Genomic DNA, 27861 nt, shown 5'->3' on the forward strand with positions numbered 1-27861 from the left:
CTCTGCAGTTATAGGTCATAAACGTGATGCGTTTTGTTTGTAATCAGGTAGCAACACGTCTAAGAAAACGAGAACCCCTGTAAAACTCAACGTAGCGACAGAATCGATCGGCAACGTTTGCTGCGGAGATGTTAACCCCTGACCAGCTAACACCGAGCTACCGGTACCGTTAGCAAACGATCTTCCTCTGAAATTCTAAGTCACCAAACGTTTTTTAAAAAGTCAGCCAAGTCATAATCAAGTCATGCGTGTCATCAGCGATAACCATTCACAATGTAACTAAACAAAATTCAAACCGCTAGGACCATTTGTGGCACAGCTGTCAAACCAGACCTTACAGATTCACCATCCTGTCCTGACCTGACTCTTGACTAATTTAGGTCGGGGCTGCACAGGCCGCAAAAAGGAGCCCGCACTCCCTAGTTCTGTGCTGGCCCTACTCCAGTTAAGATGAATCTGTAAACAACTCGGTGACTAGCGACAAAGAGAGGAATTTGTGCAAAATACCTGGAAACACTAACGTGACTTTTTTTTTTCTTAGGCTCGGAGTTCCTGGCTCTAAAGCTACAGTCGTTGCACGCGCTAGCTAGCGAGCTAGCTACCGTTAGTTGAGCAGTGAGCAGAAACGCAGAACAACTCGCTGAATCATTGTCGGACTGGTCTAACGTGACACTGCGAGTTTTGTTTTTAGTTTGCAGAAGGGAAAATTGACTACCGAATCAATTAAGAAGTTTGTTCGTCCGTCCGGAGTATTACAGTATCCCCGCCTGTTTCCATAGCACATAGGCACTAGCTCTTGGCACAGTCATGATGAGTGTGGGTAGTGTGCAAAAAGTGAATAACGCTACGGCTGGGAATGAGAAGCCACTGCTGTCTGTATCGATGCAGTGCGTATTTATAACGGGGCAATGGGCCCTCTGTGGGATGCACCACCAAAACATCTTATCATATTAAGTCGACACAGTTCTTCAAGTTATTTTCATGAAAGCATACCAGGCACACCAGCGTAAGCGCCGACATATTCATACGAACTTACATGTGCATCAAAATATTGTGCTAGCCACCGTGAACACTTAGAAAACACAAGCACATTGCATCAAAACAACTTTAGGTATTTGATCCATGAATATTTACAAAATAAATAAATCAGAATTTTTAAAAGCCTGTTTACAAAACCTGGACAAGTCAGGAGTATACACTTTATTTCAGCTAAATAAGCTTAGAGGTTGCTAATTGTCTAGTTCATTGATATTTTTTAAGATTACTCACTGTTGCATTATGTGTGTAAGACTTCTCTGATGAAGTAAGCAAGTACTTAATTCAAACCTTTAAGAGCTAACATACTGATGTTAGAACACCGACCTTGCTCAGTTACTCAGTGCTACATTATAGCTTATATGATTTAAGTGTAGTTTTCTCCATATGCCTAATTCAACAAAATTCAGTGTCATTAAAAAAAAAGAAGAAGAAAGGGGGGGGAAAGGGAAGCATTGTTTTCTTTTGGCACTATATTTGTTTACCAAATTAATCTGAATTATTCATGCATTATTTATTGATAGGCAAATTCAAATTACACAAAATGAGTGGGGACTAAATTAAACCCCTGCCATATCTAGGCATTATCTTAAGGGATGTTTTTGTTTTAAATATTTTATTGCAATATCAGTGGATATTTTACTGACATTGGTTGTATATTGGTGATTATTTAAAATAGTATTTACAGGTTTTTTTAAAATTATAAATATGGATGTCTGCCAATATTGATTACAGCATGGACATAAAACCAAAAAGTTTCCAAAAGCTCCACACACCCTGTGAGAGGTTATGGTTTTTCCCTAAATTAATATTTGGGTATGATGAGCAGCACAAACACTGTCACTGAGCCCAGTTGTTCAGAGCTGAACAATGGCTGAAAAATAGAAATCACAGTAAATCTCACCAAGACCATCTGGTTAGACAGATATAACCACATGGAACCAGAAAAGAAGGTCACATTTTCTTATTTAGGAATTTCAATAACTTCTGCTAGTTTGAGTTGTGGAAAAATATTTCAAATACACCAAAGTGTTTACTGTCAGAAATACCTTGCTCCTCTTCTTCTTATTGCAAACTAGAATGTGCCAAAACTCTGCCAATGGCTATAGGGGGTGTTTTGTTTTTGACATTTAGTGCTTTTTGTGCCATATGATGACAAAGAAATCATTATTTTTTTTAAAAATACTGAACTGTTTTTATGTCGTTCAGCCCTTCAAACTACCAAAGCATTTAGCCCGTGGAAATCTCCTCTAACACAACAGATAAACATCAACCACTGCCATCTCTGAATACCATCTTATTTGCCAATAGGCGATGCAAAAATCGACTGATACAGATATTAAGTTGTTACATCAATTTATCCCTGCAGGTATATTCTTCATGTATAGTGTGCATTACCAGCTCAGTTCAGTCAAAGCAGAAAAAAAGAAAGGGGGGGAGGCAGTACTCACCAGAATCTGATCTGGTTCAGTGGTTCCACCTTTCTCATCCTTGATTTACTACGCTGTTTCTTTACACAATCTGAAAACATATGACAAACAATGAAATTAGTTTTGAATGAAGAAAAGAAAATGGAACTGCTTGGACACTTGAAACACCATCTCTATTTCTCCAAACGTCCGTCATGTCAGTGTTTCAGGAAGAATTCCATTAAAACTGAAAGATTTTCTACTTTGTAAAATTAAATATAGTTAAACACTTATTTCTGTTTCACTGTACCTCCAGTTTTCTAACTTTGGGGCCTTAACAGTTTCCTTTTAGACACAGGTTTCAGGATGTATGTGGTTTTGCACATGTGAATGACATTTCTAACTTATCTGTATCTTCCTTAAGTCATTATTTTTAAACAAACTGAATTCTTTGATATCTTGTTACTAATTGGACAGTGTGCATAACTGCTATGGGAGTTATTTTTTCTGTAAACATGGACAACAATCAACAGATCCTTACTGTTTAAAATTTTCTCAAGTTCAACTTATTTGTCTGCCATTAAACTACACTGTTCAGCACAGACTTGCTGTTGATGTGCATGCCTTATTTATGCCAACCAAACAGAACTTTATTTATGAAAAATCCATGAGAGAGAGTAGTAGTCCGCATAAAACAATTTCCATTTCGGCAATCTCTCTCATTAAATCATATGGTACTTTAATATCACAACCTCCATATCACTGAACAGAATTACCCTAATTACCCAGATTTTAAAGTACATTAAAATATTTGCAGAAAAACTTGTCACATCTCCACTTTCAAACTGTTTTATACTTTAATAAGCTGATCACCTTTAATGAGCGAGCTGAGGCCTGGCATTAATGAATTATCCCGGCAATAGTTTGATTCAATAATAAAGAATACAAAAACCCATGAGGCACTCAGGGGAGATTTAAGCCAATGACGGAGAAGTGGTCTACTTCTTTGTCATACCATCACAATTAACAGCGATTAAGAGTATGATGAGATGGTGAAGGGAATCTGACAGGTAACAAATATTCACATTTCAGCAGCTCGGTATGTTTTCACCAAGTGGTTTCACCGCTTGATCTCAAGACTTGTATATGTAAATGAGACAGTGAGACTCACCGGCATCACATTTATAAATAAAGGATAAATAAAATTTGCAAATGTAGCCGAGTGCAATATTTTCTTTGACGAAATCATGCTGATTCTACCGATGAACGCACATTTAATCTAAAACCAACCTGTAGCATTTATAGCTGCTGACATTATGGAATGTTGAAGTCATCATCCGAAACACAAAGTGAAGTAAAGGCTATTATTACTCCCAAGTTAACTGAGTTAGCTCCAAGTTGAAAGCGTGTTCATTCAGCTCCTATCCCATTGTTTCTAAGTGTTGTTTAAGTAGCTTGCTACGCAGTTAAAGATCAGTCAGTAGTGGCGCTAACGTAGACAAAGTTAACAGCTAGTCATCTGATGTTAGCTAGGTTTACTAGCACTTTTGGCTAACATTTGCTACTTCGGCTTTAATTCAGCTTTGACGGCTAACGTTAGCACATCACGAAAAGTCAATCTGCAACACACACTTTGACTCAAGTTGTCTTCATTCCCGCCAAGAGAACAAGCCGCAACAGAGGGAGAAAACTGGCTTTGAATTACTTGCACAGAGGTGCAAATACCCACACACAGTGAACATGACTCTGCGTGTTAAGTGTGCGGCTTCTGTGTTAGAGGGTTTCGCGCGAGCTAATCGGCTAGCCGTTAGGGCTCCGAGTCCGCACAATGCTCTATCCATGGGATCACGGCTAAATTAAAAATGGCGGTTTACACTGCAAAAGACGCATACATTACCATTAAAAATACACTATTTTGGTGGCTCGGATCCCGTGACGAGAAGCAATCAGCAATTTACGGACGATAGACGTCCATCACCGCTTTGCTAAACCCTGTGTCAACACTTTAGAATAAGTCTTTCTGCCTACCTCGAATGCGTGTTACATTTGCTTCTCCATCTTGCACTAACGAGTGGTATGGCAGTTTAGTTCTCGCGAGAATACCTGCTGTTGCGTTTACACAGGGCACTCCCTTGTAATTGCTATTAAAAAACCACACAAAACAAAAACAAATGCTAAGGCATTTCAGATTGGAAGTAAATGGCATTTCCAGTCTCGACTTTTTAATTAAATGTGCAAACGAAAGCACACAGCAAAAGTCTCCAGGCTTTCTGAAAAATATAGTTTAATATCAAAGTGCATTCAAACTTACTGACATTTGTGGAAAAAAGACTGGACATTGTATTAACAAATGTATTCAACCCTAAAATTAAACTGTGGGATGTTAAGATGTTAAAATAATAATAGTACAGTAATTCATAGATCAAAAAAACCATGAGAAAATATGTTTACACCCTTTATTAAAAATACCCAAGTAGGTTGCTAATCTCTACAATTAATGAAACTGTACTTTTATTGGAAAAAAATCATTAAGTGTAGATGTTTTTAATACAACACAACATTCCTTGTTTGTGTATTCAAAAACGTTCCTAAATGACACCACCATGAATGCACTGACACCTTGGTTCTCCAGCAGACATGAGAAATCAGAAGACCCACCGGTAGTGCTTTTGGTGATTCAGCAATCATCAAATAAACTCAAAGAAAAAAAGAAATTTTGCCCAAGGTATATTTTATCATTTCCAGGTCGTATTTAAAACACATCATGTTTAAAATGCACAGTTCACACCAACACAAGAGTGAAAATCAACAATAATTAATATAAAACTAAATGGATGAAATTTAACAAGGGCATTTTCCAGCACGCTTCCAATAACACTAACAAGACAACATGGACTTAGCATGAGAGTTACTGCATACAAATATAAAAAAGAACTATTTCAGATATTTCCCAAATACAGCAATGTATAATGTACAAGTCATGTTACGAAAGATCTGAAAGTTTTTGAACTATAAAAGAATTTAAATTACAACATATATTTACATATCAACTCATGTCCTGCACCTTCACAAAGTTAAATCTACATCTCTGCCAACACTTTAGGACTAGTACATTCTGTGATACAAAAACACATTTCTATTTCTGACCCAAGAGTCCTGCTAACATCCGGGGCGCAATTTACGGCAACATGCAGGAACCATTTTTTTTTTTGTTTGTTTGTTTTTAAGTCTAAAATTGTTCTGCATTTAAGCAGCTATATTAATTACAAATATTACAAGTATTTACAGTGACAACAAAGCAATGGCTACAGTTTTTGTACAAGCATAAAGTGGTTGAAAATACTTGACGTGGGGACCAGAAGATGAGATTGTAAAAACATACAACATTAAAACAGGATAAGAGATGGCAAAAGTTCTGCCCTGTTAAATAAATATGAAAAGAATAAATAGAATAATGGTGGTAAGTCCTGGCATTAGTCTAGCACGTCAGCTGTCATAGGTAGAGCTACAATATATGGAGATCTATTTTCTATACAAACATCAGGGGCAAATTTCTCAAAAAGAATTAATACATGTCGCATATTATATGCACACACTTGAGTTTTGTACAACCTCTATTGTAATAAAAATTAGGTAAAAAGGAAACTAAACAAAAATAATACTACAACTCTGTCAGTATTTGCACCAATGGATCTTCTGCATGGGAAAGGGGCCTATACAAATATCACATTAACTGTTTTCTTTCCCTTTAAAAAAAGAAAAAAAAATGTATGATGATAGTACAAACATAAATACAACCTCTAAAATGGCCTAAACAAAAGAAACCATTTGCCTTTGTCAATTACCACGTTAAATCAATATCCACCTGACATTCTGAAATTCAAATGTGACGTCAAATAGGTGGTAATTAACAGTTAATTACCACGTTAAGTGCTTGTCCAGCATATTACAGTGATTCACTTAAAGCCACACATGTGCTTCTGAAAATACCTTTATGCAGATGAGGGTGAGCAGAACTGGGCAGAGTAACTGGTGTAGGGCAAGAATTTTTTTTGTGAGGTTCGGCAACGAGTAAAAACAGTAAACAAATTTATCTGGAATAAAAAATATAGATTACTGTCTCTTTTTCCTTCAGACCTACTTCAGGTCTTTTCTTCATTCTCATTCTTCAAGTCTTCAGCCACATTTCCAACACCTCTCACAAGAGAAGTTTGCCATTGCGGTGAATTTTCAGGATTTTTCCAAGTCTCTGTTTTGCAGTCGCAAGTCCTTTCTTTGGACGTTTCCCTAAATCAAGGTATAAGGGAAACATTAAAAACAAATAAACTTTATAAAATATGAAATCATGCTGTCAAAACTAAAGTTTACTCAAGTTTATGCTCACCTTGACCAACTCCTGTTGTGCCCTGACTGGATAAACCTGCAGGGGATGCACCGGAGTGAGAGCTGCTATTTTGTGGAGACAGGGAAGGTCTTCTTGATGTAAGAAATACACCCGGAGCCATGGCTCCACTGCCTCTAGGTCCTCCTGAGCCAAAAGGTCCTGGTCCTGCTGTATATTCATGGTCCAACAGACTAGCAGAGTAATAATCCACTCTTCTGTCTGGGCTGACGTCTGCTGCAGACTCTGGGGCAGGTGTTGGAGAGGGTGGGGCTGGCTCGGTCTGAACAGGAGGTGGAGTGATGACAGGAGCAGGGGGACGCTGCTTTTTCGTGTACTTCCTTTTAGCAGGCTTTTGCTGCTCCTGTTGCACAAACAACAAAGTTTTTCATCTTTTCCAAGGAATATTAGAAGACAAGATTTTTTTTATTAGTTCCCCCCCACTCACTTGTTGTGCCAGCTTGGCAGCAGCTGCAGCAAGGCCAGTTTCTACAGAGGCAACTCTAGCTCCCTCCCTGGCTGGACGATCCTGTTTGGGAAGGGTGGGCATCACCCTGGCTGTATATGAAAAGAAGTTATTGAGTGACTAAACATCAGAAAGCTAAAAAGAAATTTGATCGATCCTTCTGCTATGTTTACCTTTTGGACTCCATGGTGTGTCATCCCAGTTTTTCTTCCGCTTCATCTTAGTCTTGTTGGTGTGATCCTCCTCATCAGATTCCAAGGATGGGTAAACTTAAAAAAATAAATAATTAAAAAAAATTATCATAATTAAATTTTGGCTTGATCAGGAAAATTAATCAAAGTTGTACTGCTCACCATAGTCTGAATCTTTAAAACAAGTTCCCAGAGTCTCCTGTTCATCTGGACTTTCCTCGTCACTAAGGTGACGGGCTGGTCGTTTAATTGGACGTTTTCCAGGTCGCTGAATGACAGGTTTCTTCTCAGAATTTGCTGTCTTTTTGACCCCTCCTGTCACCCATACAGCCTTGCCGCCCTTTTCCTTGATGACCCCTAATCCTTCTGTCAGGCCTCCAGATATAGACAAAGGAGATGAAGAGGATGAGGAGGAGGATGACGAAGGGGGGTTGGCCATGGAGAGCATCCCTTGAATGGCATCACGAGTGCTGGGAGAGGCTGGGGCTTCCTCACTGAGAAAAGTACACAGCCCATCACTAATCACCTCGCAATATAAAACTCTTACACAAAGTGGGACCCCAAACCCATTGCAAATTTGTAAAACAAAGGTTTTCAAGATTACTTCATCAACAATATGAGTCATTTTCACCCGCCTCCACTCTTGACAAAGGTATACAAAGTTTTCTGGGTGTTTCAGCTGCACAGCTTCACACAGTACCATTTTATTATGATTATTTATAAGTACCAACACACAGATGATCCAGGCAATCTTACCCGATTGCTGTAGAGTCCAAGCCTGCCACTTGCTTGCTAGCCTTCAGTAAGTCCAGAATGCCCCCTGCACCACCCTTCACTCCATGAGCAGCCAGTGCCTCTTCATCAGTGGTGTAGTCCTCCTGAAGCCACATCAATTGTTTAAAAACTGAACATCAAGTTCTTGTCAACACTCCATGGCTTGTCTTATGAAATAAAGCTTTTGTTTGCTCAGCAGGGGATAACAAAATCAATATAAGCGATTTATGATTTATGAAACATTAATTATAGTGTAGTGAATAGTTTCTTTAAATCTTTGGGACTGACCTTTTCTGACTGTTTTAAGTAAAGAACACATTTGAATTGGAACTCAAAGACCAGAAAGGATGGCCGTTTCAATAATAATCTCACCTCAATGTCAAAGTCAACTTCTCCGGGCTCTCTGATGCGATTAGGGTCAGAGCAGGGTTTGGCTCTGGGCAGCTTTCTAGGAAGACCTGAAGGTACATTTTAACACTATTAAATTACAGCTTTGAAACTACTACTGAATTATATTAGAAACTAGAGCAGGGCGATATGGCCAAAAATATTTATCACGATATACATTTGAAAATTTGCGATAACGATATAACTGATGATATAATTGATGCGAGACAAAATACTCCACAACATTACTAGCGCAAAAAGACAACCTTCCATTAATTTTCACTTAAACAAGAAGCTGGTTTTTATGTACATTAAAGCTTTATAAAAATGTAACAGTGCGAATACAAATTCCTTGCTGAAAGTTTAACCAAAAGGCATTTCCAGTAGAAATGGGCTGACATATCCTGAGCATAACCATATATAATATCCACTGAAGTTAAAAAGAGGTGCTTTGCAACATTAAACTGCAGTGTGCAGTACGCATTTTTTGGACCATAAGGCACATTGAGCTAAACAAAGCAGTTAGATAAATCAAACTTTATTAAACTCATTCTTCTTGCTTCCTCCACTTCTGTACCATTGATTCATTGATGTTGAATTCTCTGGCAGCTGCTCTATTCCCATGTTGTTGCAGTATATTAATGACTAGCCTTGTATTGTGGATGGATTATCTCAGTTGTTCTCCTGACTGACGTTTGGTCCGTTTACAGCATCCTGCCATGCGATTGCATTTGTCTCTAACTATCAGGAACCTTAACGTTAACTTTTATAAGTGGAAAAGTGTTAGTGTTCGTCCTCCAGCTTCACTGTTTATGTTATGCTAACATAGCTGTGTCGCTAGCGATCACGTAGCACATCATTATATACCAGCTAGCCCAACTTCAGTAACCCTACAAACGTCACTGCTGTTTAGTTTCCTGTCTTCATTTATGTTGGAAGTGATAGCAGAGCTGTACGTTTGAATTTTTTCAGAAATCTCTCAGTCAGAACATGCTATATCATGCTTAGGTAACTAGTGAAACTAGCGAGCTAACTTCCGCTAGCTTCCTGCTAACTTCTAACTCCGTTAAATGTAATAAATTTTGTTTTCATGGATGCCTGGAAGTTAAACTTTATAGTTACACCTGGTAAAGCAGCAATGCTGATCGTTTTATTAAAGATGAAAGAATTTAGACAGTTAACTCTCAGTGATGCTGCAGTGTTTGTTTGACCTGAAGTGTACTGAGTTTAGGACCCAGATTACTCCCAGATTTAAGAGCATCTTAGTCCGACAAATACGACAATAACGACGGCCGCTTGCATGTTCTGCAAAAAAATGTGCTTTGTTGTGTATCTGACGGACAACCAGTTCCACATCACTGAAGTTGCACCATTTTTACAAACCAATTCTGGTTCATCTGTTTCACTCAACAATCGGCCATGTGCGTATGAAAACAAAGGCACTGCGCATGCGCGTTTTACTCATATTCTATCGCGATATTTCATTTTCCTATCGTTGCCTAACATTATACCGGTATTACCGTGAACGGTATAATATGGCCCAGCCCTATTAGAAACCACATTTTGTTATTAGTCCCAGCATTCAAACAGCTTTACTTAAGTATGATAAATTTTACTTGCAATAGATGAATAAATGAATGAACAGATTAAACACATGTATATATTTCATTCAAGAATGCATAATACACTTACCACTCAGCTTCTTCTTCTTACTCAGTCCAGCTGTCTTCCGTCGTGGAGGTGGGGTCTCATCAATCTGCAACTCATCCTCAGATTCCAAGTCGGACAGACTGGATCCCTCCGTCGCAAGATGTTTGTAGTTTCTAGCACTTCCTGCACCATTACTGCTGCCATCCTTCTTACTGAAGCCAGAAAAAACAGCAGGTAAACACATCGACCTGTAGTAAGATCACAGAACCAACAGGAACCCTTGAAATGGCTGTAAAGCTTACCCTTGAATTTTTCCATTGGTCAACACAAGTTTCAGCTTGCTTTTATTTATCTTCCCTTCAAACTCCTCTAATGGTAACTCCAACTGCAAAGAGAGATCATCACTATAAGGATATATGAAAATGAAACTTGTTCACTGAAAATGCTGGATAGGCATTCCCATTATCATCACAAACATCTGCAAACATCATACCTTGTTCTTGTGTTTTGACTTTCCAGGTTGAAATTTCTTGAGTGTATGTTTGGTGTGGATCTCAATCAGATCGAGTTCTCCTGCTTCTGCTTTAAGTAGTCCCTTTTGACTCTTCTTTTTGGTTCCTGGGGGCCCAACACCCCCTGTCATCTCCTTGGGCTTGGGCCCTTTCTTTTTTCCAGGGGGCCGTCCTGAATTCTGAGAGGTGGTGAGGGGAGCTTTGGAGAGTGGCGAACCAGGAAACTGAGGACCAGTGCGGCCAATGTTTTGCTGAAAGATATCCTGAAAAACAGATTATTTTTTAAAATCATTAAAACACAGAAAGAGTAAGAAAAACATTTAAACATTAACATTTGTAGAATGTAGAAGCTTTCAGTGATTTCATTTACCTCTACCAGACGAATCTCCTTGGCCAGGTCCTTCACCAGCGCCTGAGTATTGATGGTTTCTGGAATCTCCACTTCATGATCTGCTAAAGCCTGAGTGTAGGAGATAATCATCAATCATCTCCTTACAACATTTTCCAAAGCTACAAGTGATACTATGCTCTTTTTATGTTACTATGATTATTATTCTTATCATTATTTCACACATTACAAACTGTCACAATGGGGAAATGGCCATATATCATTTTACTGTAGAAATGTCACTACATCAGTTACACAAATGATGTTACAAGGAAAAGTTACAGGCTCAGAGCCTGAGGGCAATGCCATGATGGCTGCCGAGGGGTAAGATTAGTGTAATGACTTTGGTCATGCAGCAGTATTTCCTGTCAGTGATCGGTAACTTCCTGGAGTCTCTGCTGGTTGTCTGGCAAGTGCTCAGAACCAAGACATAATGGCAAATGGCCTGCATTTGTATAGCGCTTTTCTAGTCCATAGGACCCCAAAGCGCTTTACACTACATTCAGTCATCCACCCATTCACACACACATTCACACACTGGCAATAGCAAGCTACATTGTAGCCACAGCTGCCCTGGGGCGCACTGACAGAGGCGAGGCTGCCGGACACAGGGGCCACCGGGCCCTCTGACCACCACCAGTAGGCAAACAGACATAACAGACATAACACTGTGGCGAAGCCACAGGACGTCATTTCTACACTGATTAAACAAACAAGCTTCAGAGGTATAAGCAGTTTACGGCCATCTGACAGAGGCAGACATGAAAGTGGCTGATTTTCTCATTTAACTCTTTGCTAGGGAGCAAATAAAAACACATCCCAAATTAGCAGTTTTCTTAACAGCATTGCTGCAATTTAATGTTTTGCTTCTAAACAAGAAAAATACCATGCAGTAACTTTTATGTAATCATTTATGACACTATAGATTTTACTGCATTAAAGTTAATGTATTAAAACAATTGTAGAGCTGTATTTCTGATCCAATCAGTAGCATTCTCTGGGCCAAAACAATAATAATTAAAAAATAAAAAAAAACTTCCCATATTTCAAAGTCAACTTTAGAAGGGAAATAAACCAAGCAATAAGAGAATCAGTAAAACCGGACTAAAATGGGACATTACATTGCAAATGTTTAAGGTTTTACCTCTTTGCGGGTCCAGCTGCGGAAGGCATTGTTTAGGGCCTTCGCCCCATGAACCAGGTAAGTGGCAGGATGCCTGCGATTTTCTCTCAAACCTGTCAGACCAAACACCACAAAGTTAGCAATACAACAATTATTAACAGCAAACACAGACCAGCCAAGTAGTTCAAATAAAAACATAATAAAAGCCAAAGCCCTTACCTCTGAAAGTATCGAGAAGGTGCTTTCCTACATACCAGCACACAGTCTCAAAGTTGGGAAATTTGAACAAGTCTGCTGTGCTTAGTCTCTTCTCTATTTCATATGCCCTAAACAATACCACATCACAAAAAGTTATTTATTGCCACCAGGTTAAAATATCTCTGCAGACAAGGAAAAAACAACAACAACAACAACCCACAAGTATAGTAATTTTAACCAAATACAGAACTTCAGGCTTGAGGAACAAGAAGTGAGGAACCACAACAATTAAGGGTAGAGGTCTGCATTCCCGCGGCTGTCCCGCGGGAGCCGCGGGACCCGACCAGATTTCTTGCGGCGCGGGAATAAATTTCCAAATAAAATGCGGTAGCGGTCGGTAACTCTGGTGTAATTTGAACGGGAGCGCGCGGTCTGAAAATATAGCGTGCCCGACATTTTTTCGGAACAGCATATCTGTGATTTCCTCATTCTAATTGAGCACTGGTACGGCCAACTATTTTGTTCTTTTGTTTACAATTTTAAGTGACTTTTTTTTTTTCGCGACACTTTCCCTACTGTGTTGACAGAAAAATGTTACGTTTGTATTTTACATAAAAATAACAAGTAGGCCACAATGCTGTATTCGTTTTTATTTATTTTATTTTTGCAACACGTTTTCCATGTTAAAAGATAAATGTTGCATGTTGACAGATATATGCATCTTGTTTAAGAAAAATAAATACAATCATTGCACAACCTGCAGTTTTATCTGTTATCTCTATTTTTTGGTGGTACCCCATTTAAATGTGAGATTTTGGAAACCAGATCTAAATTTAGCGGGAACGGTCGGGTCGGGTAGAAAATTATTCTAAGCGGGCAGCGGGTGAACAAAGACTGAATATACAGCGGGAGCGGTCGGGTGCGGTACAAAACCTTGCGGGAGCGGGCGGGAGCGGGACTAAAAAAACATTCCCGCGCAGACCTCTAATTAAGGGTGCAAGTTCCTTCGTCCGCCATGTCTAAACACTGACATTTCAACATTTCAGTCAAAAGGAATACAATTATGCTCAATTAAATATACTTGACATACATAAGTTTATCAAAAAACTAACCGCAACTGCATGTCAATGTTGAGACTATGCAAGAAGTTTCCTCCAAAAGCCAGGCAGTCCACTGGAGTGAGCACAGCATGAATCCACCCTGGTTAAAAAATAAATAAATAAAAATCCACACTATAAGCAGATCATTTTTTCTCAGCTTTGGCTCGTCTCTCTAAAACAAGGCTTTTACACAACTGTGTATAAATATAAGAGTGTATAAATATAAAAATGTAACTTAGGCATTATGGTGCATACACAAAAACAGTGTTGTAAACACCATTGTAATCTTTACTGCTCACAAAACATTTTGTGGCATGTTATTGCTTTCATAATCTAAATCAAAGAGAAAGAATGCACACCAATCATCTTCTTCTTCACTGGTAACTTTTAAAAGCTGTTTGACCTCTGTTTGGATATTGAACTATAAGCTGAATTGTTGCAATATACTTGGTAGAAACAAGACTGCGCCACAGAAACATAGACAGTTTCTATTTTACTTATTTTCTACGGCTTTTTTGTGTTGTCATCATGTATGCCCATGTAGAAACCAGATGAAATGCCTGATGTTCATATTGTAGCTGAGTTAATGTAATTAGTTTGAGATATCTGACAAAACAAAACTCTGCTCTAACAAAAAGAATTACCCAAGTGCTTACCTGTTGGTATGAACAAGGTGTTTCCCTGTTTGACAGAACACTTATAGCACATGTCAACCTGGTCCCCAAAGAACATCTCATTCTGGTTAGATGATGAACTCCATCGCTCAAAAAGTGCCAGGTTGGCAGGGGTGGGGGAAATTAAATAGAAGATTTTCTCACCCTGAGTAAGCACAATAAGGGAAGCTTTAAAAAGATGCAAAACTATTCGTTTAAAACACAAACACAAAAAATGAATGTGAACAGAAACCTTTGAAACAATTAACACTTACCCTGAGGACATGGTACCATACTGAGGTGCCTCCAAAGTCAATATGGAAGTCTGTGTAGCTATCCTTCACTCCCATTAGGCAGTACTTTTGCACATTGGGACGCTCGAAAACAGACTCTTCAGGCCAGAGGTTTTCCACCCAGGAAAGTTTCCTCACAATCTTAGGCGTCTCCACCAGGTTTGACAGTCTAAGATAAATCCAAAACTTTTATTTAGTCTTCAAAACTCCACACCAGTAACGACAATGTGTTACTTAAACGTATATTTAGTAGAATGACTGTCTTTTCATACCTGGTCTCAGAGAACTCCAGGCTGATGACATTGAGGACCCTGTCTCTGTTGGGGCTGTTGTAGTGCTCAACAAAGTCGCCCAAACGCATCTTCAGATCACACTGGCGTGAAACATCAATTACATCAATCTGTTTATCCGAACCTGAATTTAACAAAATGCACAGGTTTCAGAAAACAAAGCAAACAAAAACGAATTTACTGATTACAAAAACACAACCTAACCATAATTTAAATTGTAACTGTAACTTTACCAATGTAGTGCTCCACATCACTGACGCCAAATGATGATGGAGGTAGGGTCATACCCAGGCCATCCCGCCGCAGAACCATGACAGGTACACTGAATGAATGCTCCTCCAGAAACTCAACTGTAAGTTGGGCCCCTGAAGGCTTTAGCAATATTTCATCCGCACTGTCACAGAAAAACAAAAAGTACGTTTTCACTCTGATCACAAGAAAAAAAACAAAAACAATAATAGGACAGAGTGATTTACAGTGTTATTACATTAAAGATCAAAAACCCAGGATGCTAACTAAAATAGTGACACATGGAGTAAGCAGTAATAACTATAACACCAGTCTCCCTTACTAACACACACACATACACAGAGGACTAGCGACTGGCTGGCAACCTAAAGTCCTTGCAAAAACCAGCAACCACTAAATTCCTGAAATTATAATATTTATTCAGTCAGTAGTCGGTGTTGCTGGTTCACCAACCGGTTTCAAGACCAGTGTTAGATAAAGACTAGTAGAATGTAATGCAATCAACTTTAATAGCAATGTATTTGGGATGTTATCAACTAGTCAACCAGACAACTAACTGTCACTATAATCTATCTAATAGAGCAGGGCGATATGACCAAAAATATTAATCACGATATACATTTGAAAATTTGCCATAACGATATAACTGACGATATCATTGACAGAAGACAAAATACTTTACAACTCCACAACTTTATTAGTGCAAAAAAAAAAAACATCAATGTATTTTCACTTAAACAAGCAGCTGTTTTTTATGTGCATTAAAGTTATATAAAATTGTAACAGTGCAAATTCCTCGCTGACAGTTTAACCAAAAGGCATTTCCAGTGGAAACTGGCCGACATATCCTCAGCATAACCATGTATAATATCCACAAAACTTAAAAAGAGGTTATATACACACAATACGGTAATATTATGTTGAAGCACAGTACGTATCACTCCGCAAGGCGCCTGCCTACGATAGCTGTAATGCACCGACAATCCATCAAGCGGTGCGGGTTTGTAGCTTAGCAAAGTCGTACTACAACATTTGACAGATTTTCGAGCGCCGTGTACATAAAATAGTTTCGAGGTCAGTAAACACAACCAGGATTCATACATAAGGCACACGGGATTATAAGGGGCACTGTCGATTTTCAGAAAAATCAAAGGATTGATTTTAAGTGTGCCGTATTTTCCAAAAAACACAGTAACAACGACGGCCTGCTAGCATGCTCTACCAAAAATAGTGCTTTGTTGTGTATCTGACGGACGAAAGCCAAACCAGTTCCACACCACTGAAGCTGCAGCATTTTTACAAACCAATTCTGGTTCGTCCGTTTCATTCAACGATCCGCTTTCGCCCTTCTCATTCTCTGTCGCCGCCATGCTTTTTCCGCAATGTGCGTATGAAAACAAAGGCACTACGCATGCGCATTTTACCCATATTCTATCGCAATATTTCATTTTTTATTATTGCCCAACATTATACCGGTATTACCGTGAACAGTATGATATGGCCCAGCCCTACTATCTAATTGTTTTACATTTTAAATGCTGGTAAATTGTTGTGTCCTAAATGTTATGCAGCCATCTGCCACCCGATGGAGCATCGTCATTAAACTGTTCATCTTTGCCTGATTTTTTTTGTCAACACTATTATTTCTAGTTATATAAAGGTGAGAATAAGCTGCAAAAATGAGCTTTCTCACAGGTGTGAAAAGGCTTTTCCTCAGCGATAAGGTGAGGAGTTCATTTGGGAGGGGCTAAGAGTAGAGCTGCTCCTCCTCCACATTGAAAGGAGCCAGTTAAGGCGAGCTTCTCTAGGGTAAGGTGTTCTGGCCGGCCATGTCCTACCGAGAGGAGGCCCCGGAGTAGACCTGGAACATGCTGGAGAGATTACATCTATTGGATGGCCAGGGAATTCATTATGCATGGCAGAGTCTATCACACTTTTCAGTCGCTGTTTATTTGTTTTTCGAATGTTAATTTGTCACATTTTAATAAAACGTGAACATGTTTTGAAGTAACGTTTTCATATCATATTTAACATTGGTTTAAGTGTTTTTCTTCTTCTTGTGTGTTTGGAGTACTATGTGCAACATTTTTTTCTTTGTTTAGTTGACTAAGAAATTAGTTGCCAAGGTATTATAACAGCAATAGTACATTAAGTTCTTACAATGTGAAAAACACACTACAAACCATGATTTTCTTCAAACTTTTGTTTTAGCAGGATGGCAGGTGAGACTTACTTCGGGAAGGTTCGGCTCCGTAGCTCCCTAACAAACTGTGCGCTCCCTGTCTTAACAGGCTTACTTGGGTCTCTTCCTCCAGTGGCACCTCCATCTACTTGCTTATTGCCTCCCCGGCGTTTGCGCACTAAGAAAATGGAGAAAACCGTTTTCAACCTGTACATTTCTATGAAAAAGTCAACTAATAATAACACCAACCCTGAGAGTTTTACTTAAGAAATGATAACTTACTAACAGAAGGCCCATGAGTGACCTGACAGTTGGGGCAGTGGTACAGGTCAATCTCAGCCGCTTTGTCTTCCTCTACTCCAACACAGCTACAAAAAAGCATACTTATATCAAAACAAAGAATGGCTCCATTACCCAATATAGACACAGAAATTTTACAGTGAAGACAACAGATGTAACCACATCATAAATCTAATAAAGTGGGTCAAAGCAGGAAAACATCCTACCTTCCATGAAACCAGTCTTGACAAATGTCGCACTCTATCATGAAGCGTGTCACATCATATGGCAGACGACACAGACAATACACGGGCACTGATGCCATGTTCAGTGTGTTTGTGCAAGATATTTATGTAAAGTATTTTCAAATCTAATGGAAACGAGTGAGGAGAGACTAATTAATCAACAAAAGGAATTATTATTTATGTATTAATGGTAAGGCTGGTGAAATCTGTCACTTCACGTTCTGATTCTTCTACTTGATGCACATGTCCAGAGGTTTACTTGAAAACCTGTTAAAATAAAGGGGAAAAAAAGAAAAACAAAACAAAACTTGTTAGCAGCTCACCATAATGACCCCACACTCGCTAGTAGAGAGCTGATTAGAGCAACATAAATCCTGTTCCCGTCATAACGAATAAGTTTAGTCGTTTACTTGAATGATCAGCATTTTGTTTCGGTGGTACATGAATTAATGAGCATCGGTGCATATTGGTCAAATACTAATCTTTGCAGATAAGCTCAGACTCATCCCGGACGAAAATTCAAGATCGCTTCTGCTCAACAGCTGTTAACGCTAACGTTAGCTCCGTTTGTAAACACTCTATGCATAGTGAATGTTGTGCTGCTAGCTTTATCAACGCACTTATACATACAGCAAGTAGGCTAACGCTAACGTTAGCCGCGTTAGCAAGCGATGTAGTTAGAGAAGAAAATTATTTGCCAAGATGTTAACTTAAGCAAAAGTAGCTACGAAGCGTGAATGAACCCTTATATGTATCTGATGCAGCTAGTATATTTCAGCCAGGAAAACGTTGTTGCTGGTTAAGACGTTTGGATTTTTCTTTCCACGATAGCAACTCACCAAAATGTAGCTGCGGCTGGGCCAACTATTGAAAAGCCGTTGTAATCCCTACGCAAGCTCGGGGTTAGCTGCGGCCTTATTATGCAACGTAAATTATTACCAATTTGCTTCACCACATTTTTGCTTATCAACTTTGTAATGCCCAAAATATAAAGGCCAGGTCCAGAAATTCACAATGGACCAGAAAATTGTAGCACGAAGCGACCTAAACTAACAAAACAACAACAAATAACATCGTATTTAACTGCATCGACGCCATTTCAAAGATAGTAACGTCAGACCGTTGTTCGTCGTTGTCTGCCGTGGCGGGGACAATAAAGTTGTAGACAGTCAAAAATTGAGTTGCGTTCAGGAAACTACGTTACGGTGCGGAAATTCAGTTCTATGCGTCAGGAGACGCTGCAAACATGTATTTTTTCCGTCATCTCATAGAAACAGAAATGTACTACATAATTATCAGCATGCGAGTACATACGATTTGTCAAATAACTGCACACCCTCATAACGTTTAATTGTAATTTTTTTAATCTCTTTTCCCTTCACACTTTATGTCAGTCAGAATACAAACTATAATTTGAAACGGATATTTCTTTTCAAGTAAAATAAATAATTATTGCCAACATTCAGTAACCTGATTTTATAATTTAAAAAGTTTGTATTTACGTCATTATTTTTCACGTTGTCATTTTATTGAACCTGTGTTAAGAAATGCAAACCACACATTATGAGTGCAACTGGTGGAGTGTCGTGATCAGGATTGTGATTCAAGTGTACATATATTTTATAATTCAATTATCTTTTTCTCTTTTTAATTTGCCTAAGGCCCTTCGTCACTTATGAAATTTATTTATAAAAAATGTTTTTATTCCCTGGCACTCTTTCTCACATCCTGGCATTATGATTAACAGCGATTCCAGGTCAGGAATGCACCGAAGGTCAAGTGGTGTTAGCTGCTGTGATCTGTGAGGCTCCTCTGGAGAATGGAGAAAAACGTCTGGCACTAACAGATATATATACACTGCCAGTCAGACTAGCAGTTTGGATACACCTTCTCATTTAATGTTTTTTCTAGATAAATAACGAAAACATCAAATACATGAAGCAAGACATATGGGAGATATGTAGCACAAAAAAATGATGAATAATTCTATTATGTTTTATATTTTAGATTCCTGAAATTAGCAAGTCTTCGCTTTGTTGACAGCCCTGCAAACCCTTGGCCTTCTCTGTCAGTGCGCCCCAGGGTGGCTGTGGCTACAATGTAGCTTGCCATCACCAGTGTGTGAATGGGTGTGTGGATGACTGGATATGTAAAGCGATTTGGGGTCCTTAGGGACTAGTAAAGCGCTATACAAATACAGGCCATTTACCATTTACCATTCTCTAAATGAGCTTCTCTAAGTGAGAGAATGTCAAGAGGGTGCAGTAATCAAAGGAAAGGGTGGCTATTTTGAAGAATCTAAAATATAAAACATGTTTTGACTTTTTACACTTTTTTGTTTACTAAATAATTCCATATCTGTTCATTCAGTTTTGAGGCCTTCAGTGGGAATCTACAATGTAAATAGTCATGAAATTAAAGAAAAAAACTTTTGATTGGCAATGTAGCCCAGGTTTTACTTGTTTTACAAATGATTATTGTGTTTTATCATCATAATAACACATATATATAGCATATATATGAACATCCCACGTGCCCAGTGAACTTACGGTACAAATAAACCTCCTATACACTGGTGTCATTTGATGTTTGACATCATTTATTTTGATTAGTTACAAAACATAAATAAAATCAACAGATGAATTAGTTAGAATTTACAGAGGCTAAATCACCCGCAACATACATTATTCCTTTAGTTTTCTTTTCTGCCCAAATGTACTTTTTAACCATGGTTCTCAATCGTGTCATTTTGGGAGCCCCCAGATTTTCTGTTTAATTTGTATTAATTTTATTTTAATTTCATTTAATGTGACCTAAAGCTCAGTGGGAAGGTGAGGTGTCATTACTTTATGTACCATCTGGGCTGCAGTGGTTCAAAACTAAAATATGATGGCAAAATAACCAAAAATGATCTGAATATGATCCGGAATGAGCTTCGCCTGTCAGAGTTAGAGCAAGACAGGGAGTCCCATGTAAACATGGATGAAAACCAGTTTTCTAGTTTCAAATAACCTCTGATTTGTAGCGGGGGGAACACAATTTTACAATTTGTACAACCTCATTCCAAAATACAAAAATAATCTTTGTCTTTTCGATAACATTTTGGTAACACTTCAAGGACAAAGTCAGCTTCTCTTCATGAGTCATAATCATTAAGCTGTAGCTTGTTAGATGCATGTTAGTATCAGACATGACAACACACACACCTTCACTAATAATGAACTACAGTACATCTCTGTGAAAATGTGGGTAGTCTTGAAAAGCAACACATACTGAGTACTGTAAATTTATATTCTAGATTATGCCGCTTCTGAACAACCATACCACTTGGCATGAACTATTCCTCTTAACCACTCGTGTTTCATGCCTTTGATTTACATTTAGCAGTCTTTGTCTGTTAAATCACATGTTTTCTGTGGCACACAATCTATTATTAATAAATCAGAAATACCGCTTTGACTACTGGCTATTTATTAGACCAAAAAAATGTATTAACACCTAACCATCGATGGTCTAATGTGTGTATGGCTGATAAGCTGTCAGAGTGTACAGTAATATATCTGCTGATGATATATTACTCTGAATGTCTTCAACTACAAAATGAGTTTAGAAATCAAGAAATGAAGGATGTTTGACTCGAGTAAACCTTTAGTTGTGTGCATAAAGCACAGTGGCCCACATTGCATCTTCTGATCGTTGAATTCAAACAGGCTATATTTAATAATTAAATTGCTCACAATTGAAACAAGGAATTTGTACAATGCCAAACAAAGCTGACACATGAGCATGTGAGGATCTCACATTGGTGTTGATCAAACTTAGAACTGGTGTATGACTGAAGCGCTCACTTGTTTTGTTTCTGTTGTTTTCCTTTTCTTCTTCTTCTTCTTCTTCTTCTTCTCTTTTTAGAAAGTAAGCCTAAAACATAGGCAGCGTAAACAATTCCACTTGACTACAGTGACATTTGAGAGGCTGCTTTGATGCATGAATTAATGCACTATACCAGGACTATTACAACACTTTGTCACACAGAAAAAAATAAACTCACACGCTCACAAAAATGCAGTATTTTTAGAAAAAGGCAATATGAGAATACCTTTATAATTTAGTTAATGATAACTTGGCAGTTTTTTCTTTTCCTTTTAAATCGTCCTCTTCAGCACTGGTATAGATGATATGCAGCAGAAATAAAGGAAAATGTCAAATGTGAAATCATATCATATTGAAAGCAAATGTATATGACTCGTTACCTCAGTGGGCTGCAAACAGTAACTGTGAGATTCATGAATATACAGCGAGTGCAAGCAGTTTGCACTAGGCAAGTCAAGCCAGCCATAAAATCATGCAGTCCTGGGTTGAATGCACCCAAATATTTACTGAACAGAGATGGCAGATTTGAATTTACCATCATATTATGGATTCATCTGGTCATATTAATTTTGTTACAAACATAAAACAATATAAAATCAAGCACATGCTGTACAGGTACACGACACCTCGACAGTGTGTTTGTTTGCACTGCAGTTAAATGGATAGCCGGATAAGTGCTGACCTCTGAAACATGCTGCTGTCAGTTTGGGGTTTTTTTTCTGATTGCCTTTGAAACACTTGATCTGTAGGCTTACAGTTTTAAAATATGATGAACAAAATCCCCTATGCATCAGGTATTAATCATTGTGCTTCTACAAAAATATTTTATGCCTTAAAGACAAATGAAAACAATACGTGCTGATCAATTTAGATGATCATTACTAATTGCACTTTTAAAAATTGATAGTCCTTTCACTGTAAGCATTGACAAATCCAAAGAAAAATGTCAACACCGTCAAATATTTTGTCCTTCTCGTCTCTGCTTAGGGAGATTTCAGGTCCCGCTGAGTTGGTTTGCAAACAAAAACGTTAATGTTATTTTGTGTCCAAAGACAGAAGTGATATGTACTCAAATAATCCACCCACACTCATAAATGCACACACTCATACATCAAAGACTTTATACAGCTCAATACTGATTCAGAAACCCCAGCCATGCTTCACATTACCCTCTGCCTGTACATGCTACAACCTATCACCTTTCTTTCACATTCATTTCCCATCACATCCACAAGTACACTAGAACCCATATGTCATTGCAGTCACAACTCTCGCACACGTACACAGAACTAACACTCTAAATGGATCTGCTTTACGTCCATCTCTTGGACCTTCATATTGGCCTCACACTTCACCTGGTTTCATTTCTGTCCCAGAGGAAGAGTAGAGGTGGGGGGTGTTTGGTGAATTTTGGCACTGGTAGGTAGAGCAGCAGTAGAGCACGATGAGGAACAGGTGGAAGAGGGTGAGGAACAGGAGCAAAATGCCCCACCAGCAGCAGCAGCGCTATCTGTGGGTGCAGCGGTACCACTACCAGGCAGCAAAGATGTAGCGGTGGACACTGGTGATGTGGGCATTTGGGAAGGCAGCAGCGGTTGGCTTTGAGGCTGGGCGATGGGTGGTGTCTGTGATAAAGACTGAGACTGCATGGGAGTTTGCATCAGGGGCTGTGGTATCTGCTGGCAGAGTTGGGACTGTGGATAGCTAATCTGCTGGAGGGGGAGAGACTGATGAAGGTGTAAACTTTGCTGCATCTGCGGGACTTGAGCCAAGTGTGTTTGTGGTGGAGGTCCTGGAGAGTGCAGGGTGGACAGGCTTCCTCCACCCGTGTAATGGGAAGAGGGTGCCACAGTCAAACTGGCAGGGGTTGTGGGCGCCTGTGCCACTGGAAACCAACCTGGGGGAGCCACCTGCACAAATATAGCAGTAAATACTTAGAGACTATGACTACAATAACAAAACAAACCTTTTGGTACTTTTGGCTCAAGAACTGTCTAAAACTCTTAAAGCTTTCTGACTTAGTTGTATCATCATCACCAAAAACCATGAAGAATTGTTTGGTAATTCAAAATCACACTCAAAAAAGATTTTTTTCCTCTCATAAACAATAAGCCACAGTTTTCAGTAAAATGCATTTGAAATATATAAAGTTTATTTATCCAAATAATTAATTATTAAGAAAGACATGCCTGATATACCAACAACACTTTTCATGTGTAGTCCTACCTCAGTTCCCTGGCTCCAGCCTCCCAACTCCTGCACCTGCTGAATCTGCTTAATTTGATTCAGTGAAGGCTTAGGCGGGGTGGTGCTCACTGTCTCCTTTGTCCAATTATCAACAAGTTTGTGCAGCTCGTCTGTGAATGTACTTTTTCTTAGAGGACTGTGATCTGTGGAAAAACAAGGCGACTTGTCATGGCACCAACTGACATTAATTATGGTATGCTGACCCGATTTTAGCACTACGAGGATAAACCGTACCTCTTTTAGCAGGTAGCGTAGTAAGGTGCTCTGGCTTGCAGTACAGTGACAGCCTATTCTTTTCACTACCTGAAAAGCTGCTTGACTGCTGAATCCCTGGATGAGACATACAAGACACAGTTTCGCAGAGAGCAAATCTAAAAAAACAAAACAAGAAAGTGAGGAAGAAATAGTAAAAGCCTCACCAGCATGTGTAACTCCATTGTTGTCTATGTGAGAGTGAGGCCTGGCCCGAAACTTTGTTTTGGTTGGCCTGGGCCTGCGAGGTGAGAGGGCAGGGGGCGCTGCAGGAAGAGGAGGGGTACGAGATAGGGAGGCAGGCAGACTCTGTCTTTGGTCTTTGAGGGAACGAAGCTGTCTGTACAGCTCCTGGAGCTCTCTGTTCTGCTGAGCCTGAAGGGAAACCACCTCTTTGATGTGCCTACAGAGAAAGAGAACGGTTATGTACTGTGGGAAAGAAACAAAAATAAACGGAGACACAAAGAAGAAAATTCAATAAATGGAGAGGCAAAAGTCTTGTACAATAATAAAACTTCTTTCCCTTGTTGACTTACTTTTCTCTGAGCTTGTGTAATTCTCTTCGCAGGTCTTCATCCTCTAGCTCACTCTCATCATCATCATCACTGCTTCCAAGGGGTGAGTGGCTGTGGCCAGGACCTCGAGGAGCGTGGGCCATTGATGGCGTTCTCTTACTTTCTTCTTTATCTCCTTCCTTTACCCGAGATTTCCTCCTCTCCCTCACCAAATCAGGAGACACTGGCGAGCTGTCAGTCTGCCTGTCATCTTTCTTAGTCTCAGTCTGGGTCACAGAGAAACGGCCAACTTTTCTGTGAGTGCCACCACCATGGCCCGACGGGCGATCCTTTGGAGGAGAGGTCTGGGGCACTGGAGTCACCTGGTGATTAATAATGTGAGAAATCTTCATTGCTTGTTTAGACCAGGGCTGCAACATTTTGTCGGCATAATTCATGACTCAACTATAAAAATTAGTTGATGCAAAATTTTACTGTCAACGCTTCATATACTAATACCAAGTAAATGTGTTTTTGTAACTGCAATACACTACAGGAAGCTATGGGGGAAGTATCACCTATATCGTCTGCCAAGACTGCAGACAATACTAAGGAAAAAGAATGTAGTGCGAACTGCAAAACAGGAGGTCAGCAGAAAATGGAAACAGATTTTAAAAAATGTGAAAGCATTTCACAGAAAACAAGCAAAGTTAAATGCAGACTGTGCAAAGCAGCGCTTTCCTTTCACAACAGCAGTACTGCTGTGCACGAACATTTAAGGCCCGCCCCCTGGAGCTGTGACATCAACTCTGAATGGGTCAGTTTTAGAAAGTTAAGTTAGTTCGTCACACTGATACCTTGTTCATGTAAATGTTCGTACCGTCATGTTTATGTTAGCTTAACTGTCAGAAACTGCTCAGGATGATACTTGCTAAGCGCTTCCTGGGTCATTATTTTGACCCGGAAACATATGAATATGAAACATTAATCGATGACTAATCAACTAATCAAAGAAAAACTGGCAGATTAGTCGACTACCAAAATTTTTTGTTGCAGCCCTAGTTCAGACTGTGCCAAAGACTGAGACTAACAAGAATCAGCTAATGTGCTCCTACCTGAAAACGTCCTTTAGAAGGCTGCGGTGGATTAAGTGGTGCTCCTGCCTTCCCATCTTTAAACAGCTGACTGCTTGAATCTGCTTCTGATAATGAGAAAGGGATGAAAACAAAAGGGATAGACAAGGACAAAGATACAAAAACACAAACACACGTATAAAAAACACACAAATGATGATACAGACATACAAGAAAGGAACAGAAACAGAAAAATGCACATGACAGTGAGACATACAAATGCAAAAGGACAGACACGGAGAACAAACACAAAGGCACAGTGTTAAGAATTGGCCATTCAAATCACAGAACATTGTGACTTCTTTAACATGCATGCAAATCTGTAAACTGTGTAAACATACTTTCTGTGGATGTCAATTTTAAAATGAGGTCTTTGTGAATTTAAAGTTGTTAAAAAAACTTCGTGAGGTGTGGGGAGTAGTGGTAAATGCATTCATTAAAAGCAAAAACATATTTTAAAATACCAGTTAAATACAGTATAGCCCACCCACACATCCACGCTCTCATTCTCACCAAGTCATCACTGCTCCACCCACTCATTAGACAATGTAGCCCAATATCACATTTAAGATCTTTGTCAGAGCAACAGTGATATTGGTCAGTGTGTTTGATATTTGGGATTGCGACATTAGAGTGTGTACATGGATCACCACAGCCATTTTTAAGGGAAAAATAAAACATAAAAATTAACATAAAATATATACAGCCTGGTATATGTGTTACTTACAGGTAATGGTCCATTATTAGTCACGCGTGTAGAACATAACATACATGCTCATGCATGTGCTCTTGTAACAGAAGATCTAAGCTACTGCTACACACTTTACACACATAAACACGATTACATGCAAGATGACTGGAATACTTGAAAAGCATGATAAAACGTAGCCATATGGAAAGCCTAAACGTGTGCAAAAGAGCCCGGCAGTAACTTACAATCCTTTGGTAATGCACACACTGTATTCTAACATATTATGACCTTCACTTACTTCACTACAGCTACATCATATGTTATTGTTTTGGAGCAGTGCTACTGTGTATGAGTTTACAGGATAAGCCTATATGTATTCTGAACTACAAACAATTACATAACATCAGCTTGGTAACTTAGCATCTATGCTATCTGTGTAATGATGTGAGTTGCATTACGCTGTCTACACTGAGTCAGCAGGTGCAGTTGAGATGATTGTTGCGGTTGAGGTGTGATGTGAAGGAATATTTCCTTGGCACAGGCACAGCTTGTCTTTACTCCATAGTTCATCAGCACTGGGAGGACATCAGATTTGTGATGCCAAACTCTTCCTACACTGTGCCAATCTCCCACCCTCCTCTACGCTCCACTGTTCTCGCCCCTGAGTGAGCAAGTCATGCAAAAAGAAAGACTGCCAAGAAAATGAAATTTAGTAAAAAGGAATTTAGAAAAAAAAAATCAATAAATAAAAACAAACAGTAATGTATGCAGTGATGTCAACACTAGGGACTTACAGGGGGGACTATAACCAAATAAAAAAACATACATAAAACAGTATTATTTAGCTGGAAACATTAATGTCCATTAACATTAACTTTAAAGCCTTAAAGGTTAAAAAAGTTATTTTGCTATGTTAAAATTAGTACTAGATATTAGATTTAGGTCCATGCCCCAACATCCCATTCTCTCTCTCTCGCTCTCGCTCTCTCTCGCGCGCGCTTACTCCCTAAAAGGACGCTACCTTGCTGGACTCTGGGCTTCTTGAACAAGCTGGCGGAGTGACGCAGTTTGCATGCCCAGTTTTTGAATTTTCGAGTCCAGGATTTCTTGCTAACAGGATTTCTGATACTAGGACATGTCAGGTTTAGGCCAAAATATCCACCTCCTGCATTGTGCTGCTGCTGTCCGTGCCGGAGGGGGATCGGTTGCTGATTGGGGGGCCATGATGCATCTCCAATGGCACTGGTGTCAGAATGTGAGGGTACAGCCTAGAACAGTTAAGACAATTAAGAGTGGCTGCATGGAGTTGAGATATAAAAAAACGCAGAGATACTCAAACATTTATATAATACAAATAATCGCGGACAGC

General features: G+C 39.1%; 3 protein-coding genes across 10 annotated transcripts in view; all 3 read right to left on the reverse strand.

Moving 5' to 3' along the window:
* huwe1 (HECT, UBA and WWE domain containing E3 ubiquitin protein ligase 1) overlaps nt 1–4527 on the reverse strand; it is a 53261-nt gene extending 48734 nt beyond the window's left edge. For 7 of the 8 annotated variants that reach the window (XM_085345074.1, XM_085345071.1, XM_085345069.1 and 4 more), the window contains exons 1-2: nt 4473–4527; nt 2487–2556 (exon numbers count right to left, since the gene is read on the reverse strand). The gene's annotated coding sequence lies outside the window, so the exon portion shown is untranslated. Of the gene's footprint in view, nt 1–715; nt 1077–2486; nt 2557–4472 lie in introns of those variants that run through there. The other variant, XM_085345068.1, reaches the window with a different exon arrangement.
* A 494-nt stretch (nt 4528–5021) lies between these two features.
* On the reverse strand, nt 5022–18931 carry phf8 (PHD finger protein 8). The gene is made up of 22 exons (XM_085345345.1): nt 18645–18931; nt 17788–18072; nt 17564–17649; nt 17333–17459; nt 15084–15244; nt 14833–14974; nt 14543–14729; nt 14271–14433; nt 13627–13714; nt 12536–12642; nt 12338–12429; nt 11176–11265; nt 10787–11068; nt 10596–10678; nt 10336–10505; nt 8629–8714; nt 8239–8360; nt 7645–7976; nt 7465–7560; nt 7274–7383; nt 6829–7189; nt 5022–6731 (listed from the first exon to the last, which is right to left on the reverse strand). The coding sequence occupies exons 2-22, from the start codon at nt 17883–17885 to the stop codon at nt 6643–6645; spliced, it is 3072 nt and encodes a 1023-aa protein (XP_085201471.1). The 5' UTR covers nt 17886–18072; nt 18645–18931; the 3' UTR covers nt 5022–6642.
* A 1549-nt stretch (nt 18932–20480) lies between these two features.
* Nucleotides 20481–27861, reverse strand: part of wnk3 (WNK lysine deficient protein kinase 3) — a 42313-nt gene continuing 34932 nt past the window's right edge. The window contains exons 19-25 of the mRNA XM_085345344.1: nt 27514–27760; nt 25784–25869; nt 24711–25051; nt 24342–24577; nt 24157–24252; nt 23902–24065; nt 20481–23585 (exon numbers count right to left, since the gene is read on the reverse strand). Of these exons, the coding sequence (XP_085201470.1) occupies nt 23037–23585; nt 23902–24065; nt 24157–24252; nt 24342–24577; nt 24711–25051; nt 25784–25869; nt 27514–27760 (1719 nt within the window). The 3' untranslated portion in view covers nt 20481–23036. The remainder of the gene's footprint in view (nt 23586–23901; nt 24066–24156; nt 24253–24341; nt 24578–24710; nt 25052–25783; nt 25870–27513; nt 27761–27861) is intronic.

Source organism: Diplotaxodon limnothrissa, linkage group LG20 (genome assembly GCF_057381915.1).
Source record: "Diplotaxodon limnothrissa isolate DT_005_m linkage group LG20, D_limnothrissa_male_GT1.1, whole genome shotgun sequence".
Classification (NCBI taxonomy): domain Eukaryota; kingdom Metazoa; phylum Chordata; class Actinopteri; order Cichliformes; family Cichlidae; genus Diplotaxodon; species Diplotaxodon limnothrissa.

What these genes read in the sequence shown, in the direction of transcription:
- phf8 (XM_085345345.1), bottom strand. Translation starts at nt 17,885, where the DNA reads ATGGCATCAGTGCCCGTGTATTGTCTGTGTCGTCTGCCATATGATGTG. An exon ending in CGGAGCCGAACCTTCCCGAA is followed by an intron (nt 15,245 to 17,332) that starts GTAAGTCTCACC and finishes TTTCTGTGACAG; the next exon opens with TGCGGATGAAATATTGCTAA. An exon ending in AAGTTGACTTTGACATTGAG is followed by an intron (nt 8,361 to 8,628) that starts GTGAGATTATTA and finishes ATGTGGCTTCAG; the next exon opens with GAGGACTACACCACTGATGA.